General features: G+C 41.7%; 1 protein-coding gene across 3 annotated transcripts in view; it reads right to left on the bottom strand.

Moving 5' to 3' along the window:
• GRB14 (growth factor receptor bound protein 14) overlaps positions 1-19,824 on the bottom strand; it is a 709,931-nt gene that overhangs the window by 47,298 nt on the left and 642,809 nt on the right. For all 3 annotated transcript variants that reach the window (XM_078681642.1, XM_078681641.1, XM_078681644.1), the window contains one exon: positions 11,133-11,220. In XM_078681642.1, coding sequence (XP_078537768.1) covers positions 11,133-11,220 — 88 coding nt within the window. The remainder of the gene's footprint in view (positions 1-11,132; positions 11,221-19,824) is intronic.

The raw sequence follows: 19,824 nt of genomic DNA, 5'->3' as shown, positions 1-19,824 counted from the left end.
CCCTCCTACTCTATGGTGGCGGATGGACTCAGGTCCGTCCGCCATCATAATCGGCCCCTATATGTGTATGAGATCCCCAAATTATCCCAAGCCCAAAAACTGTACAAACAGCAGCAGTGGGTTAGGTAGCCAATAGAAATTTTTTTTTTAATAACTCTTTTCATTAAACATCACTTGTCAGACAGTGAATAGAGTACTTGAAGCAATCATTCAGTATACACTTTCATCAGAGTAGACTGCATCAAGAATAAGCATTGTTATACATTTAAAATGCAGTCTTCATGGACTTCACAATTTTAGCAAAAGACACACAGAAGAATGACGGAATGCAGAGCACATCAAACATTCTCCCCAATCAATAGATTTGGGTTAAATCCATCGTTCTTTTGCTCACCATGCCACCCCAGTTTATACCCAGTTGTATGCAAATCAGTCTTAACCCTGTGCCTCCTGGGCACAGTCCAGACCAAACTGCCAAGCCAGGTCCTCCCTGGACCAGAAACAAGTATCCAGTGACCAGTTTTGGGACAATGCCCCTCATCAGCCAGACTAGCTTGAATCCAGTGGCACAGTGAGTCCGGGACCCACGTCTGGGCATTCCCGGCTCACTTAGTGTGCGAAAGAAAAAGACACACAGATGATGGATGGAATGCAGAACAAATCAAACATTCTTCCCCAGTCAATAGATCTGGGTTAAATTTATTGTTCTTTTACTCAACATGCCACCCTAGTTTAGACTCAGCCATATGCAAATCAGTTTTTACCCTCTGCCTCATTGGAACAGTCCAGCCCGAACTGCCAAGTCAGGTCTTCCCTGAACCAGGAATAAGCATCCTGGGTACGGTTTCAGGATAACACCCCTCATCAGCCAGGCTAGCTTGAATCCAGTTATAAAGTAAGCAAGGGACCCACGTCTGGGCATACCCTGCCAACTAAGGGTGAAAAAAGTAAACACAAGGAGACGATGGATGGATAGCTGAAACTTTTCAGACACTCACCCCAGTCATAGATCTGGGTTAAATCCATCATCATTCTTTAGCTCATTTTGCCACCTCAATTCAGACCCAGCCATCTGCAAATCAGTCTGGACCCTGTGCCTCATGGGAACAGTCAAGCCGAATTGCCAAGCCAGGTCTTCCCTGAACCGGTAACAAGCATCTTGGGACCGGTTTTGGGGTAACACCCCTCATCAGCCAGGCTAGCTTGAATACAGTGACAAAGTGAGCAAGGGACCCATGTCTGGGCATACCATGCCAACTTAGGGTGAACAAAGCAAACATAAGAAGATGATGGATGGAGCACTGATACTTTTCAGACACTCACCCCCAGTCACAGGTCTGAGTTAAATCCATCATCGTTCTTTAGTTCACTTTGCCACCTCAGTTCAGACCCAGGCATAGGCAAATCAGTCTTTACCCTGTGCCTCATGGGAACAGTCAAGCCCGAATTGCCAAGCGAGGTCTTCCCGGAACCAGAAACAAGCATCTTGGGACCGGTTTCGGGGTAACACCCCCTCATCAGCCAGGCTAGCTTGAATCCAGTGACAAAGTGAGCAAGGGACCCACGTCTGGGCATACCCTGCCAACTTAGGGTGAACAGAGCAAACACAAGAAGATGATGGATGGAGCACTGAAACTTTTCAGACACTCACCCCCAGTCACAGGTCTGAGTTAAATCCATCATCGTTCTTTAGCTCACTTTGCCACCTCAGTTCAGACCCAGGCATAGGCAAATCAGTCTTTACCCTGTGCCTCATGGGAACAGTCAAGCCTGAACTGCCAAGCTAGGTCTTTCCTGAACCCTAAACAAGCATTTGACTCCCCTGAAGTCAGCAGTGTAGCCAGCATGTACAGCCAAATCTGTCTAGGGCTTTGTAATGGTTACCTCAGAGAGGGGTTTCCTGTAGTAACACGAGGTCCGATTCATACCAGATTAGGTACTGGAGTTTTATACCATGATTAAATGTACTACCCTGTCCATTTAGATTACATTTCATGTCAATAATCTCGCTCACTGTATCATTGTCCCAAAAGGTGTATTAGTGGAGAATATGTCTGCCTCTATACCCCGGGCTTTCAAGATTCAGAGATAACAGACATTAAACAGCAATTGAAATCAGTAACTTACACAGCAGAAATACCTATGGTAACTATACCTGGGGGTTTAGATCAGCAGGGTAACTTGGCTGTAAGGCCCTCCACCAGTAAGCTCCCTTAGACTGTTGGCTGCAATGTGAGAAATAAGTAACCCTGGGCGTAGTACTATGCTACTCTCACGGAGAGTGCGTAGTTTGCACTACTATGCGAATTGCACGTAGCACAGTGCAAAAACGCGTAGTGTAGAGAGCATTTTTTGCTTGCTCGCGGTCCTCAATATCAAGTTGGCGACCACGAGCGAGCAAAATCAACATCCCGGTGAGACTTTTTCCTCATTAGCGATCAGCAACACCAAGTTGCCGATCACGAGCGTGGAAAATAAACCTCCTGGCGAGATTCTCGGCCGGGAGGTCAGGTTTCCTATTGCGAGTGGTCGCGTATGCTGGCAACAGCTCGCGATGAGAAACTACCAGTCCGCGTTGCGAAAGCTGCCGCTCGAGTACAAATCTACTTGAGCGGCAGAAAACCACCACATTCACTGTGCAAGATGCCGTTTGCAATGATTGCACAGTGCAGACAAGCATCCGGCACTGTGCAATCAGTGCGAACAGCATTTCCCTCCCGCACAACGCAGTTCGCATAGCTACGCGTAGAGTGCAAAGTGCACTTCACGTAGCTACGTGTAGCGCTACTACGCAAACTACGCCCAGGGTTAGAAATAAGCACCAAATACTCTCAAACAGAAATTCCGGGCTTAGTGAGACTGAAATATCTCACATTCCAGTGTCAGTTTTACCTGCTGTGCCTGTTCAGTTTACGAAAAGACAGCATAAGAGGATTTTGAAATCCCACAGTAAAAAAGCTGCTACTGGCTCAGGTAAATTGCATTCTGAACAGTCTGATTAAGTCTATTCCATTTTAAGACCGCCTGTCAATAGAGCAAGTTGGGTGCTCAGTAGATGAAGTGGAGTCAAAGATAAGGCCAGTGCCACTCCTAAAGAAGCTATTATAGAAATAGATTAAATAGATCTAAACCGCAATTCGCTTCAAACTCTCAGATTGGTAACCCTCCCCCACAGAGGGTGCAACAAAAGAGGATCCCAGCAGTTTGTGACCGGAATACAGGAGGTGTTACAACAAACAACCAGGCCTTAATCACAACCAGTCTTGGAGATACTCAAGCCAATCTCTGTGATCAAAATTCCTATTTGGGGGGAGAATTTCGTCCTATTAAGCAGATGACAAATATTCAGTATAATAGTCACAAGGAAATTTAGGTTTCAATACAACAGTCTGTGTATACACCCTCTCCAATAATTAATAATGAAGTAAGGCCTAACTCTTAGCAATATGCAAATCAGCCTTGACCCTGTACCTCATGGGAACAATCCAGCCCGAACTGCCAGGTCAGGTCCCCCATGCACCAGAAACAGACATCCCGGGACTGGTTTCATAGTTTCACCCCTTATAAGCCAGGCTAGCTTGAATCCAGTGGCACAGCTAGCAAGGGACCCCGTCTGGGCATACCCTTGGTCACTTAGGGCAAACATAACAAACACAACAAGATGATGGACAGAGTGCTGACATTTTTCAAGCACTCACCCCCAGTCAAGAGATCTGGGTTTAATCCATCATTCTTTTGCTCAATATGCAAGCCCAGTTTGCACCCAGCCATATGCAGATCAGTCTTGACCCTGTTCCTCCTGGTACAGTCCAGCCCAAACTGTCAGGCCATGTCCTCCCAGGACTGTAAACAAGCATCCTGGGAATGGTTTCGGGGTTTCACCCCTCATCAACCAAGCTCGCTTGAATCCAGTGGCACAGCGAGCAAGGGGCCCACGTCTGAGAATACCCTTGGCTATGTAGCGGGAACATAGCAAACAGAACAAGATGATGGAATGAGTGCTGAAATTTTCAACCACTCACTAACAGACAACAGATCTGGGTTTAATCCATTGTTCTTTTGCTCACTATGCCATCTCAGTGTGGACCCAGACATATCAAATCAGTCTTGACCATGTTCTTCATTGAAACAGTCCATCCCAAACTGCCAGGCCAGGTCCTACCTGGACCTGAAACAAGTATCCTGGGACCTGTTTCAGGGTTTCACCCCTCATCAGCCACGTTAGCTTGAATCCAGTGGCACAGCGAGCAAGAGTCCCACGTCTGGGCATACCCTTGTTTGACAAATGATATGGAAAAGTGAGCTATTCAGCATGATTATTAAGGGTTTTATCTTTAAACTTGAATGTAACAGTTAAGTATGACTGACCACGCTAAATCAGGACGTTTTTTCTTGCAGTTCTGCTATCATAAGAAAAGTTTGAATATGAAGTAAGAATTTTAGTGAAGGCATGTAGCACTTTGTTCTGACTACTTTGCACAATTAGACTTTCATGAGTTAACATTTCCTGTCGGGATATTTTAAATATAATTATATTAAATGGGACCAATAAGGCTCCTGTTCCATATTATTTGAACATTAAAACACTTTTTCTCAAAACCTTAACTGGGCTAAATTAGCAGGATTATATTCCATTGTGGATGAATTAATGTTGAAAAGCGTTATGATGTACATATGATTTAAGCTATTGGTTTTTCTTTTGAGTTTTAATGAAGTGACGTATTGTATTCCAAATGATTAAAAATGGATTTTATAATGTGACTTATTGATGATATTTTATCTTGTGATCATGTTGTGATGTATTGTAAGTTTTAATTAACTGAGCAATAATGTCTTACTTACGACTGGGTCCCTGTTTGGTCATGGTCTTAGCCGAAAACGAAGAACCAAGCTTGAGCTGATTCGAAGGCTGATCCAGAGACCTTTTAAGGCATGGGCAAAGTGGGCTCCGACCCAGGGCCCCAACATTTCAGGGGGCCCACTGATAGAGCCAGCTCTTTTCTGCAGAGTATTATCCTGATTACCGTAAATAATGCTTAAACAGATAGTTTTAAATACCGTTTTCCTTTATTTTAAATGTTGGTGTGGAGTCTATTACAGACATTTTGCAGAGAAATGTTGTGTTTGTGTTTCATGTAACGTCCAAACAAAAAGATTTTTTTTAATCAAAATAGGTGCTCACAAATGAGGAATGGGAGGGGGGGTTATAGAGATTATTCTATTATTATTAGTGAGCTACTGTTGTGCAACAACATTGATAAACACACGCCACTGTCCCTGAATAGTATTTGTAAACACATTTACAATTTGGATGACTGAGCCTATGCATTGTCAGTGACCTAGTCAACTGGGCATTAACAAGGTGAAATTGGATCATAAATTCTAAGTGTTCTGAGGACAGTTCCCTAAAATATCTTTTGCCCAGAGCCCCCAAAATCCTTAAGATGTGCCTGGGCTGATCAGCCAGGCACTTAGATTCCCAAAGGGCTGCCATGTTGAGCAGGGGGGGATAGTTATTATTGCGCGCTGAGTGGAGAAAATGATTGCCAGACAAGATAACCTTTCCCTACATATTTTGGCCTACAGCCATTGTCATATGCCTTGCATTTCTCAAACAAGGGTGACAAGTATGCCAAAAACTGGATCAGAAAGGTACATAGGAGGACTGACACCACAACTTGTTTCATGATTAGTTGATGCCTCACCGCTTATCAGAGTGAGTGTTTGTTGGATACTCTGTTGTTACATAAGCTGTCACGAGCATGTGGTAGTTCTTGTCACAGCTCGTGACAGTCTCGTGTCCTATGTTATCTTTCAAAGTGGGGAAGCTCGGGGATTGGTATGACTGTTAAATGTATGGCATTCTGAATGTGGACTTGACATGAGAAGGAGTGACAAATAAACCTTCGTCACTTTCTACCTGTTTCCTGTCATCTTTACCATCTTCCTACACTGGCGACGAGGATGGGATTGAATTTACCCCGTGACTGAAATTTTGCTGAAGATTTTAAAGGAAGATTGAATTATTTGGAAGCAGGGATTCGTTGGACGAAACTGAAGTTCGCCAAGAAACGTCACTGCATAAATAACTTTGCTTCACTATCTTACCGCTTCGGAGGTTTCCTCTTTGTTGTTCAGCTTAACCATTGCTGAAACTGGTATTGAAGTGTGTGAAAAGTTATTATGTGATCGCTGGCGCAGGGAAGTCACGGTGACGCAGGGAAGTTCCGAGCTCACACGTTGGTGTGTTGTTTATGCTCGATCTCCTCACGAAACATCACGCACACCACATGTGACGCGCTGCTACAACAAGGCCTATTTTCTCCGGAAAGAGCGTGTGAACAACGTGATGACCATTTTCTAATTATTTACAACCCAGTGAAGGAAATTTATCGTTTGAAAAGCCATTGGAACTACCTTGCACCAAGTAAACTCAGTGAAGTATTCTTGTTTTTGTTGTCCATTCATTCAACGTTTTGAAGATTATCTTCAGTTCCTTCAGTTGAACATTGACTTCTACATTTTCTACATCAAGTGAATCTGTTTAATTATTCATTTATTATCTATCTTTTTAGAATATGTCTGGCATTGTTCCTCCTCCTGCTTTCCTTTCATCCCCAGATGAACCACCTATGTCTTGGGAAATATGGGAACCTGTGTTTTTAGCGTATGTAGATGTACTAGAGGAGGGTGAGTGTGAGGCTGAGCGAAAATTAGCTTTATTAAAACACTGTTTGGGTGGTATTGCGTTGTAAGAATATAAAACTCTTCCACCTCTAGTTAATCCAGGAAATTTAAATGTTTATGAGTATACTGCGTCGCAATTGAATTTGCGTTATGGTAAAAAAGAAAAATATTGTTATGAAGAGGTTCATTTTCTATTCACGAAAGCAACGTGCTAATGAACCGGTTGAAGATTTTGTTTCAGCTTTACGCTCATTAGCTGTTACATGTGATTTTGAACACATTTCTTATGAACAAGTCTTAAGGGACCAAATTTTAATGAGAACAAATAACAAAAAAGTACAAGAACGTCTTTGGACCACATCTGATTTGTCCTTAAACAATGCCATAGACATTGCCAAGTCTATTGAACATTCAGAAAAAATTTGTGAGAGAAATAAGAGGCAATGATAAGAACGATGTTTTTAATGTGTCTAAAGATTCTGATAAATTTTATAAAAACTATTCGCAAAAGAGTGATGTTCTCTTTAAAGGAGATGGCAAGTTCAGGAATCAAAGGCAAGAAAGGAAAAACTCGAAACCACTTTGTTTCATGTGTGGAAGTGATGGTCACTTAGCAGATTGTAGAAATTGTCCAGCCGTGGGAAAAATGTGTTCGAAATGTGGTAAAAAAGGACATTTTACTAGGTTATGTAAATCTTTACCAAGGAAAGTAAACTGCGTACATGATTGTTGTGATAGTGATACCTTAGAGGATGATGGCGAATTTCAAGTCAACACTGTTATTAATGTATGTGGGGAGGGTGAGTGTACCAAGTTTCCATCATGTCTAGTAAGGATTGACAATGTTGATATTGAATTTTTGGTGGATTCATGTGCTTGGTTTACCATTATTTCATTGGACGTTTTTCATAAAAAATTACCTAACAAAACCTTGATTTCACCTGATGTATCACCTGGTGGCTACACAGGTCACAAAATTGATCTAATGGGTTATTTTGAAGCTGATTTGCAATATTTTGGCCGCCATACTCATGGGAAAATTTATGTATCAAGATCGGGTTTGTCTCTTCTGGGGTGGCCTCATCAATATTTGTTGGAAATGAAAATTGATCCCAGAGCCAATCCTCCTGTTTATGCTGTAGAACCACACAATGTATCTAGTATTCATTTGCCAAATACCCAATTAGTAAATGATTTAAAGAAATCATTTCCTAATGTTTTTAGTGGTACTTTAGGACGGTATCAAGGTTTTGAGCATGTCATTAAACTACATGATAATGTTATTCCAGTTCGACATAGAGTGAGGAATGTGCTCTTATCTGTTAGAAGCAAATTGAAGGATATGCTTAAAGATTTGTGTCAAAAGAACATCATTGAACCAATTGAATCATCCCGTTGGGTTTCGCCTATCGTGATTTCCATCAAATCTCCCGGTGGACTTAGGTTGTGTGTGGACCTTCGTAGTGTCAATGAGGCAATTTGGGTTGATTCTCATCCTCTACCTAATCTTCATGAAATGCTTTCCACTTTAGCGGGGGCACACGTTTTTTCATGTATTGATTTAGCCAGTGCGTACCATCAGGTAGTTTTAGCTGAGGAATCAAAAAACATGACCGCTTTCATTACCCCAGAGGGACTTTACAGATTTTGCCGTATGCCATTTGGTTTGGCGAGTGCTGCCTCAGTGTTTCAAAGGCTTATGAGAGATACTTTGGAAGGGTTAAATGGTGCCGTGGCATTTCAAGATGACATACTTGTCTTTGGCAAGGACAATGAGGAACATGATAAAAGTTTTCGGAGTGTGATTGCTGCCTTGTCAAAGAAGGGACTTACTTTACGTCTCGATAAGTGCAAGTTTGGGAAAAAAGAAGTCGAGTATTTAGGGCATACCATTAGTGGCATCGGGATTAAGCCTAAACGTAATCATGTCGAGAGCATTGTTAAAGCTCCTGTGCCTTCCTCCAGAGAACAGCTTGTGGCGTTTCTGGGTCTCATTGAATTTTATGCAAAATTCATACCAAATTTTGCCTCAAAAGTGGATCCGTTCAGATGTTTGTTGAAGAAGAATGCTAAGTTTGTCTGGACCGAGGAGATGACTGAGACTTTTGGAAAATTAAAAAAGTTTATTGTGAATGCACCTTGTCTCAAGCCTTTTGTGGGTGGTGCCAAATGCATAGTCATGGTGGACGCTAGCAGTTCTGGTTTGGGAGGTGTACTTTTGCAGAGGGATAATGAGAAAGAATGGATTGTTGCTTACGCATCAAGAGCCTTGAGGGACGCAGAAAAAAACTATTCTGTCATAGAGAGGGAATTATTGGCGTGTGTGTGGGGAGCTGAGCATTTCAGACTGTTTCTGTGGGGTACAAGGTTTGTCATAAAAACTGATCACAAGCCTTTAATTTTTCTCATGTCTCCTGGCGGTGGCAGGACAATGTCAGCGCGCCTTGCAAGACTAGCATCTAGACTACAATCCTTTCAATATCAAATTGAATATGTTCAGGGTAAAGCAAATGTACACGCAGATTGCATGTCCAGACTAATTTCATCTTGTGAGTTTCCTTGTGAAGTCTTAGAAGATGATTGTGAAGTAGCTTTTACTTTTGATGATGTCAAATTGGGGAATAAAGATCAATCATTTTTACAAGAAGAAAGTTGGGTAATGGAAATGAGTAAAGATGAGGAGTTGTGTAATGTCAAAAAGTATCTAGTACAAGGTTGGCCTGAACCAAGGAAGTTGTCTGGAGATATGATGGGTTTTCATAAAGTTCAAGAGGAGCTTGCAGAGGAGAATGGTTTGATTTTAAGGGGAAACAAAGTTGTTCCACCTTTTTCTCTTAGAGATATTATTCTCAAAATTGCTCATGAGGGGCATTTGGGGATATATTTTACCAGAAGACGAGTCAAAGAAACATTTTGGTGGCCAGGCATTGATTCTTGTGTGGATCATTTTGTACGTTCTTGTATTTACTGTTCACACAGTGACAAAATAGCTGTAGCTTTGCGTCCAGAACCACAACCTGTTGATTATCCCAGTGGTCCTTGGCGTAAGCTGGGCTTAGACATCATTGGTCCTTTTAGTTGTTTATCTAAGCAAGAGACTTTTGGAATTGTCCTGATTGATTACTATTCTAAATGGCCGGAGGTTAAGATGGTTAAGGATGTTACTTCTCAGAAGGTGATTGAGTTCTTGGATGAAGTTTTTTGCAGAGAAGGGATTCCCCAAGAAGTTGTAACTGATAATGGTCCTCAATTTGTAAGCAAGGAAATGGAAAGTTTTATGATTAAGTGTGGTATTGTTCATAGGAGAATTGCAGTTTTCCATCCTGAAGCCAATGGCCAGGTTGAACGCTTCAACCGTGTGATCAAAGAAGCCATCCAACTATCTGTCAAAGGTGGGTTGAATTGGAAGATTGCGTTGCAATCCATGCTTTTGGCATATAGGACTTCCCCTAATTCTGTAACTTTGATTAGTCCTTTTGAGCTATTAAGAGGACGTAAGCCTAGTACCAAATTAGCGCCTTGGTGGTTGAAGAAGAATATGAGTGGTTCCAATGAGTTTTTGAAAGTTTATTTTGAAGCTGTTCGCCGCAGAGTTGAGTTATATAAAGAGAAAATGAGACTGTCAATGGAAAGGAGGGTTGGCTCTACTTCCAAGGATTTGATAAAGGTGGGCGACTACGTCCGAAAAAAAAAAAAAAGGAGGGTGTTAGTAAAGGTTTTCCTGTGTGGTCAAATCCTAAAAAGGTGATTGAAGTTTTCAAGAATGCCGTTAGGGTTGATGGTGGTTCAGTCTGGAATTTCAATAGGGTGTCAGTTTTTTCTGGGCCAACTTCGTTTCAAAATGATTGTGACAGTAATGTGTTTTTGGAAGTCGGGGAACACACGGAACATACCAATAATACTGGAGTTGACACCAATTCTGGTAATTCTAGAAGTGTTCGTTCGCATCGTCTCCCTTCTAGGTTTAGAGATTTTGTGATGAACTAGTTCTACGATGCTAATATGCGTATGTATTTTTTTATTGTTTTTTTTTCTTTCCTTTTGTTTTTAGGGGAAAGGTGTGTTGGATACTCTGTTGTTACATAAGCTGTCACGAGCATGTGGTGGTTCTTGTCACAGCTCGTGACAGTCTCGTGTCCTATGTTATCTTTCAAAGTGGGGAAGCTCGGGGATTGGTATGACTGTTAAATGTATGGCATTCTGAATGTGGACTTGACATGAGAAGGAGTGACAAATAAACCTTCGTCACTTTCTACCTGTTTCCTGTCATCTTTACCATCTTCCTACAGTGTTTATATCCGACTTTCACAAGACACATTCAGCAATAAATCGACTATTTTTATTAATTTTCCGTGCAATGAATAATCTAAACTGTCAACTCTTATTGTTTTCTTGTTTCCTTCCTTTCACTTGATTGAAAGAAAAAAAACAACACTATGACTTACCCATCTACAAGTCCTTGCTGTGATATCAATCTCTGGGCTTCATCCCTTGAAATTCTGTGGTGAAACCAAGGTTGTGATATGTGTATAGCTATAAAAAGTAAACAAACACATGTCAATATCTCTCATTTACAATAATCATTTTCTTTAGCTACATCTCAATTAATCTGTATATTTCATTTTAGTGTTCTGTGCCACAGATTGGGAAATACGTAGAAGTATTTTGTGCAAGTATTAACTTTTTATTAGGCAGTGCTCAGTGAGAGTGAAATTTATATTTTGAAGCATAGCAAAATGACAATGACAATCATAGTTCTCAATACAATAATCCAAATTGGAATATACATTTTGCTTAATAATATGTATTCATCAGTATATTGTCAACTGTGCTAGCCAAAACATCTCCAACAACTTGGGGGCTAAAGGGGATGTGATATGTGATAACACCTGCCTATACATGGACAATACCAAGCAAATTATGTGTCCATTTAACGCTGATAATCTCATGTTAATTATAAAACAATGCACAAAATATCTCAATAGTATGCCCCTAAAAGGTGGACTGAACATCAATAACGAAATGTTGACTCTTACTTTCAAAGCAGTGAAATGGTGTGAGTGCAGCAGAAAAGGATATGGTTTGACTGCCCTTGAATTATTCTGACTTGTGAGAAATTGGGTTGTTGGTTGGCTGGGGTGTGAACCCTAGTCAAGCAACAGCCACAACTCCTTGCAGGGTGAACCACAAAAAGTCACTATATTGTGCTTAAACCTAGGTAGCTTGGCGACAAGCAGTCAGGCTTAACTTAGAGGCAATTAGTAAAGCATTTATTCAGCACACAAACAGTAATGAAGTGAAAACACAACACAAGAAAATTCCCAAACCAATTTGTAAAAATAGATTATATTTCAATAAATTATTCGACACACAAACAACAACACTTCAATGAGTTATACCCTAGATATTGATTTTGAAAGTTTTAAGTGAAAATACCACCAAAAAGCTCTAAGCACCATCAAGAGATAGTTGGTTGCGATGGATCAGGACGAAGTCAAAAGTTCCGGTCAACTGCAATGGAGTGCAGGCTGGTTACAGGGACTAGATTGGGCCTCTGAGCAAAAGTACCTTAGTCTGGGTTGAGTCAACGTTGAGGATCCTGTCGACGGAGAGGACGCAGAGTGCATTGATGGTGATTCACCATTGTCAATCTACTGGTAATCGGCGGTTTGCTGGTCTTGGTTGTGTAACAGTGGCAATGCATTGGCTCCAATGAGCGGGTTGCTGCAAAGTGGAGTTTCAGCTTCGTCATCAATGCTGTCATCAACGGAGATGCAAGGACTTTACTTTAGAAGAGCGTAGCATAGTGGTGGTTCTGAAGGCTAAATGGTGTCTCTGAACCATGCAAAAGAAGCTATGCACCAGTTCTGGTTCTCGCAACAGGGGCAATGTGGCAGTTCTGATCCACACAGTGATGAAGATGCATCAGTGCTGACAATGCAGTGATGGCGATGCACCAGTTCTTTCCCTGCAGTGGTGATGATGTGTTGGTTCTGCTGAGCAAGCACCTTACACCCACTTCCTAGGGTCCAGTACTGGAGTGGGACCACTTGGCAGCGTAGAATTACAGATGGTAGAGTCCATGTGCAGCTGCAGAATAGTTGGAAGTAGTTTATGTCCCTGAGACTTCAGATCAGTAGTACCAGCCTACTAGCCCTTGGAGTTTCTCTGGGTTCGAGGGGTCAAATGATGCAGGTCCAGTCCTTCACACCCAGACCAGAAGGGCAGCAGGTCCTTTAGCAAGAAAGCGATTATTACAGAGCAGCAGTCCAGCAGAGTGGCAGTCCTTCAGCAGCACATCAGTCCTTCATCCTGGTAGATTAGCCACAGGTCCAGAAGTGCACCGAAGAGATGGGGGTCTGTGGAACAGTTATTATACCCAGTGGGGCCTTTGAAGTTGGGGAGACTTCAAAGAAGGGCCTTTGAAGTGCAGAGAGGTCCCTCCTTCCTGCCCTGGCTCTAGACTCACTACAGGAAGGGATGCAGCCCTTAATATGGGCACAGGACAGTCTATTCAGGTGTAAGTGTGAGGCTGTGCCCAGCTCCTCCTTCCCATCCTCTCAGGATGGCCCATTACGTCACATTTAACCTCCCATTGAGTGTGACTGTCTAGGGGGACTACACTCAGCCCAGCTGTCACCCACCCCAGATATATGATCAGAGACAGGCTGCAGGCACATAGTGCTAAGAGCAGAAAAATGCCAATTTTCTAAAAATGGCATTTTAAATATTTTAATAAAAAATCTGACTTTACCAGTAAAGAGGATTTTAATTTCAATTCCATAGGTACCAAACAAGACAGACCCACCTTCTTTAAATTAGGAACTAGATCCTATTAAATGTGATATTATCCTAGAAGATGTTATCCTATAAGAGGGGCAGTCCACACAGCAGTGAAACATGAATTTGGGAGCTTTTCACTACCAGGACATGTAGAAGTTAAAAGCCTTTACTTACAAAGCACTGTGCCCTATTGGCTACGAAGTGCCTCTGTAGAAGTGATTCATGTGTAATAAAACAGGAGCTTACGGCTTGGCAAGTGGGTTTAAATGCCAAGTCGACAAGGCAGTGAGACATTGCATTCAGGCTACAATGGCTGGCCTGAGACACGTTTTAGAGTGCTGCTTAGGTGGGTGGAACAATGAGTGCTGCAGGCCCACTAGTGCATTTAATTTACAGGCCCTGGGTATATTGTATATCACTCTACAAGGGGCTTACAGGTAAATTAAATAGGCCAATTAGGAATATGTCAATTAAACTATGTTTTAGGGGAGTGAGCATAAGCACCTTAGCACTGGATAAAAGTGGTAAAGTGCACTGAGTTCTAAAGCCAACAAAAATGAATTCAGAAAAAAAGGGGAGGAGGAAGGCTAAAAGTTTGGGAGTGACCTTGCAGAAAGGGCCATTTACCAACACTTGTCCAACTTCTGCAGGATGACTTAAAGGTTTTTCAGCATACATCTGGGCTGAGCTATGAAGGGACAACCATTTGTTTAACAAGACTTCTTCCTCCGTGAAAATAATAGGATGGTTGATGCTTCCTATTGTCATAAAAAATATGTGATCCTAGTATTGGAGGATAGATTTATCTTATTCTATTGAATTTATGGGCCAAGAAAGCCCTTAATATAGAAGCTGATGTGTGGGCAGGTATGTGCAAGCTGCAGCCAAAAGGTGGCTCAGAGCATTGTAAAACAAAACACATTAAAGCATGACATAACATGTACTAGGTTTGTCTATACAGTAATTGGGTATAGTAGACAAGGTGCACACTGGTGCGCACATGGGATTCATTGCAATTTATGCAGATTTGTCACAAGATACTCTGCCCCTCTTCCCATATTTTTCTAACAAAGGGTCAGGCATCTCCATTCTGAATTCCCAGTGATTACAAATAGGACCCTCAGGTTTCAATGAGAGCTGAGGAAAAACCACAAGAAAAGTAAGTGTAGTGCTCGACTGCACTTGAATCATTTGCTCCAGGAGAATGGGGATTTGCCATGCCGATGTTTTAGTCAACGTTTTTGCATTTCAGGATTATATTTAAAGCTGATATATATGGAATAATTGATACAGTGCTCTGAAGGAACATGACATTATGTGTTAGTTTAGGACATTTACTGATATGACTATAGTTTCATGTCTTAAGAAGGCATTTTATCATTTACATTGGAATAACCTCATGATAGCAATACTGTTTTCTGGGTCCTGAGCATGAAGGATTGTTATATCTTGTCTGCATTTTGATCCTGTGAGATAGCGCAGCCTACTGTGGCAGCATGTAGGATTTGTGACAGGATATGTTACCTGAATATGATTCGTTCCATCATGCCTCATCCAAGTCGATTCTTAGTCTTAAAGTGTAGTTGAGAATCTACTTGAAGTGTAAGGATAAAAAATAAAACGAAGAGATGTGGCATATTTAGCCTGAAAAAAGACAGGCATTGTCTGGTTGCATAATCCATGTTTAACTGATTTTAATACCTATAGCTCTTTCACTTTGTTTTGCTATAAAGTGGGATGAAAACACACTCTTTTGACACTTTTTTGTTTAAAGATTCCTTTGGGACAGTAAGCACCATTAACCCCTGCGAATAGTAAGGCTTGTCTAGATTCTCACATTATTTTTTGGGAAATATCTTATTTCTGTCCACCCAGAACCTCCGTAGTTTTAACCACTCAGTGGTGTAAAATTCCTCATTTGCCCATGTTTTCTTCAAAATGTTATAGAGGGGGGATCTCTAAACGCCACAATAAATTCAATCTTGCTCTTTCACAAAGATGTATTTAAGGCAGATTTTTAGGCCACATCACTTTAAATGTTCACAAGCCTAAACTGAATTTTGTTACAGAGGTAGCATATACCCCATTACATTCCATCTCTGATTTTGATCAAGGAATGTCTTCAACTGGTAATCAGATACAGAATTTGATGGAAAAGCATGGGACTTACAGATATTTGGTTAATTCTAACAAGGTCTAAAGCAATTTCTGGGTGGTCTGAGTTCATCATTCCTGAAGCCCATCACACCACGGGTGGGTTTATGAAGCCCTCCTTGTTATATTGGGTTTGTCAGTGCCCTTTGGGGTGCAAGTTGAAAGGGTGTTGTTTCTAGTTTGTTCTAACAGAGAAATGTAGGATGAAATACATTTGGTGTGCCTAATGTCAAATGCATAACCATGGGGAGAAGCAGAGAGTGTGAATACACACATGCAGGAAATTACCAACTTTAGCATGGACAGTATCTAATGAAGACCCTGTTGTTACCGTCCATTGGTTGGATCCACCATGGCGTTGTGGTAGACAGCTTTTGTAGTCCTGAGGAGATCCACACAAATTACTGGGTAGGTCAAAACATCGACACCAAAGAAGGGAGCATCTACAACAAATGTCTTTTTCAACGCAAGGGAGGTTACATTGGACTGTGTAGTATCCAACAATGGGTCATCTCTTCAAGTTACATTGTATATATGTGTATCATAACGTCACTAGTTTCACTTTGCACTTTGGAGCACTGCACTGTCGACACCAATGTACAGCACAATACCATTCAAGAGTACATACATGATTATATCTACTTGAATTGTACGTGGAATTTATACACATATGAAACAATGTTTTAAAATAAGATCGATTGAACCTTTGTTGTTGTTGCATTCTTTTACACAATAGATGTAGAATGCTTAATGAGCCGTCAGTGCATATACAGTGTGCAGACTGGTCCAATGTATCTCGTTATGTTGAAGATAATTGTAACTTTGAAGGATGCGAGAGAAGCACCATTTTGTAAAATTGTGAGAAAATAATGAGCTTGGATTTTCTGTAAACCACAACCTAATTGGAGTATTTTGTGGGGACCATGTGTAGGTGTAGCAAATGTTAAAACTGTGTGATTTAAGCAGAGCAGATTTTTCCAGAATGCTTAGATCCATGGTTTTGTCCACTTCGAGACAACTTAGAGTAGAGTAAGGGCAGAACTAGTTTACTTAAATATTCATTTGAGACAACTTTATAATAGTTTATCTTATTTCATATATTACTTTTATTGATTTAAACATTATATGATTACTGATTACTGATTAATACTAACTTGATGAGTTTTGTAAGAAATTGGGTTGTTGATTGGGCTGTTGATTGACTGGGGTGTGAGCCTTGGCCAAGCAACAACCAGGGATAGGATGCAGCCTTAGGACTAGAGAGTCGACCTCAAAGCTCGGGAATTGGGTCCAAGTCTCGGCAACGATGTTCCACATCCTGTGAATCTAGGCAAATCACTTAATCTCCCTGTGCCTAACAAAAATCAATGTGTTCATTTGTAATGAAACTGGTGCTCGTGTAAAGCGCTCTGATACCTGATACCCTTGAGTCTAGTTTGCGATATATAAAACTCTTTAAAAAACCACAAAAATAACAATCCTTGTTATGGCGAGGGCCAAGTCAACCCTAAATTAATGTGTGCTCAACCCTCTGGTAGCTTGGCAATGATCCATTGCCAAGTTAGGAGAATAGTGTTATTCTTAATAAATAAAACAAGGCCAAAACAACAAAAATCCAATCAGTAGAACCAAAGGCGTGCAGGTATAAAGATTCCAGTAAAAATAGTGCTAAAAAGCACAAAGCTCAAACTGTAGATATCTGGTAGCGCAGGACAGGGACACAGTCACAAGTTCAGGCGGACTGCAGTGGAGCGTGGACTGACTACAGTGACCTAGTTAGGTCCACTACACAAAGTACCTTATGTCCTAGTTGCAGAGTGTTGTGAGGTTTCACACTGAGGATGCGTTGCACAGTCAATGTGATGAGTCAGTTCCGATATGCCGCGAAGGTGTGATATGAGGACCTGCATCCTAGTAGAGGATCCGGTTAATGAGGACTTACTAGACGAAGTCCAGCATCAAAGATGCATCTTGCAGTTGAGGTGTTGTGTCAGTTCTAAGGAGCTGTGAGGCTTTGATGTGAGAGCCAGCAGCATCATTGAGGCTGACTTCCACAAGAAATGCAAGGTTCTGCATTGGGAAAGCTTTGCACAGGCTGTGCTGTTTTCGTTCTTGTCATGGATCAGATGAGAAGCTTTGGTTCTGCTTGATCCACAGATGGGCTGGCAGAGCACCTTCAGCCCCACTTCCAAGGGTCAAGGACTGGGATGGCACCACTTGGCAGAGTTTACTCATAGATGGCAGAGTCCAGGTGCTGGGTGCAAGGTTTTTGGAGCCTTCTGTCCATGAGGCTTTAGTCAGGAGGCCAGCCTTCTAGCCCTTTGTCAGACATGGGTTTCTGGTTGTCAGAATATGCACCCTGAGCAAGCGGGAACCACCACTCTAGTCTGAGTAAGCTAGATACACACTTAACGATAACCTGTGCTCAATCTCTGGTAGCTTGGCATAGATCAGTCAGGCTTATCTAAAGAGACAATGTGTAAAGTATTTGTGCAACGCCCACACACAGTAACACAATAAAAACACCACAAAAATGGTCCACACAGGGTTAGAAAAATAGAATATACTTCTATGAGTAAAATAAGACCAAAATGACAAATATCCAATATGTAGAACCAGAATTATGAATTTGTAAAGATTAAATCAAAATCTAGGGCTTAGAGTCAAATAGTTCTTAGGGATACTTGAGGTCACACTGGACCGGTGCACATCCAGACTTCAGGCCGACCACTATGAAGGGCAGGCCAGCACCAGGGCTCATTCAGGTCCTGCTGAAAAAGTACCTTGGATGGAGCAGGTGTCAGTGTCAAAGACTCGATACATCGGTACCGATCCACTCAGGCAATGAAGGCTTTGTCGACGAATCCCTTTACGATGCAGGCACTGCATTGCGGTTGTTAGAATAGAAACTGTTTATGCTTATGCAGTGCTCCATGTAAGTTAGCATTTGCTGTGCTATTTTCATTTCCTGCGCCATTACAGGCTGCTGGAAACTGATCTCATCCAATTCCGTGAAATGGTCCCCATCTGAGTTTTGTTTCTTCACTTAGGTTTTGTTTCAGTAATGAGTGCACTGTTCATATTAGCGCATACCTTTCCCTCTAGTTATAGGGCACTCTCCCACTTGTCTGGTGGCGGGCCCAGGATGGAATGACCTTGGATTATGTTAGTTTGTGTCAGATACAAGAAGTTTAAACCTTTTTTTGTTATTCACTGTTAAGTTACACCTGCTTGGAAAATTCCACTGTAGGCGTGTTTCTGCTTGACTATGAAATGTACATACTGTATCTTTATGCTTGTTGATTTCAGTTCCCTCTGTAGCACTCCTAGCAACTGGGCAGATGGGGCTCCACTCTCAGTGTATATGAATAAACAGATTTTAGGTTGTATTTTTTACTGTCTGCCCGACTCTTCAATTAGTACAGAAGGCTGAGAGGTGGCAATTAGTGACCCTTGTGGCTCTAAACAGGTTACTTCCTTCAGTTGGCGCCGGAAAAGGGACTCCTTTGGGTGATTGATCCATCCCCTTTCCGCAGACGGGGGGAGGTCGAGGACACCGTAGGGTCAGACTGACGGCTCAGGGATCCCTCCAAGAAGAGTGTCTATTACGCGCAGCTGCTCCTTCCATCCTGCCAGACGGTGCCCCACCCAGTAGTCATCCTGACTGGAGTCCTGAATGGCAAAACCCTTGAATCTGACCGTTTGGTCTGAAGAGTCGGCAGTGGAGAACCAGTTCGTTTGTACTACTGATATCAGGTGAGTTTGTTTTGGTTCTCTGTGGATATGGTACCATTGTGGTTTGAGTTTGTTATGATTGAAGGATTGTCTTGGTAAAAAGTGTTTGCAAACACTTTGCCAGGTAAAACATCAACTTTTTTTTCCGTAATGCCTGGTCTAAGTAAGTTTGGGAATTTGTGTTTTCGTTGTGTTCTGCAGTTGCTCGATTGGAAGAAGCTTAACCCGCGCCTCCTAAAGGCAGCCATAATTTTGTGTATGTGAAACATGGTCTTGGCCCTATTATGTTTAGCACATTATGGTACAAATTTATAAGGGAAAATGGCGAGTTGCAGGGGCCTTTGGCAGGTTCTTTTCATGAGCAAAAAATTGTGTTTTTACAAGAACAGTTGTTTAAGAGACGAAGTACACAGTCGATGTTTGATTCTATTTGAATTTGGCAGAAAGAGGCTAAACAAAGGCGAT

The sequence above is a fragment of the Lissotriton helveticus genome, chromosome 3_1 (assembly GCF_964261635.1).
Source record: "Lissotriton helveticus chromosome 3_1, aLisHel1.1, whole genome shotgun sequence".
Taxonomy (NCBI): Eukaryota; Metazoa; Chordata; class Amphibia; order Caudata; family Salamandridae; genus Lissotriton; species Lissotriton helveticus.
The sequence above is the reverse complement of the archived record's forward strand: the minus strand, read 5'-3'. Positions and strand labels throughout refer to the sequence as shown.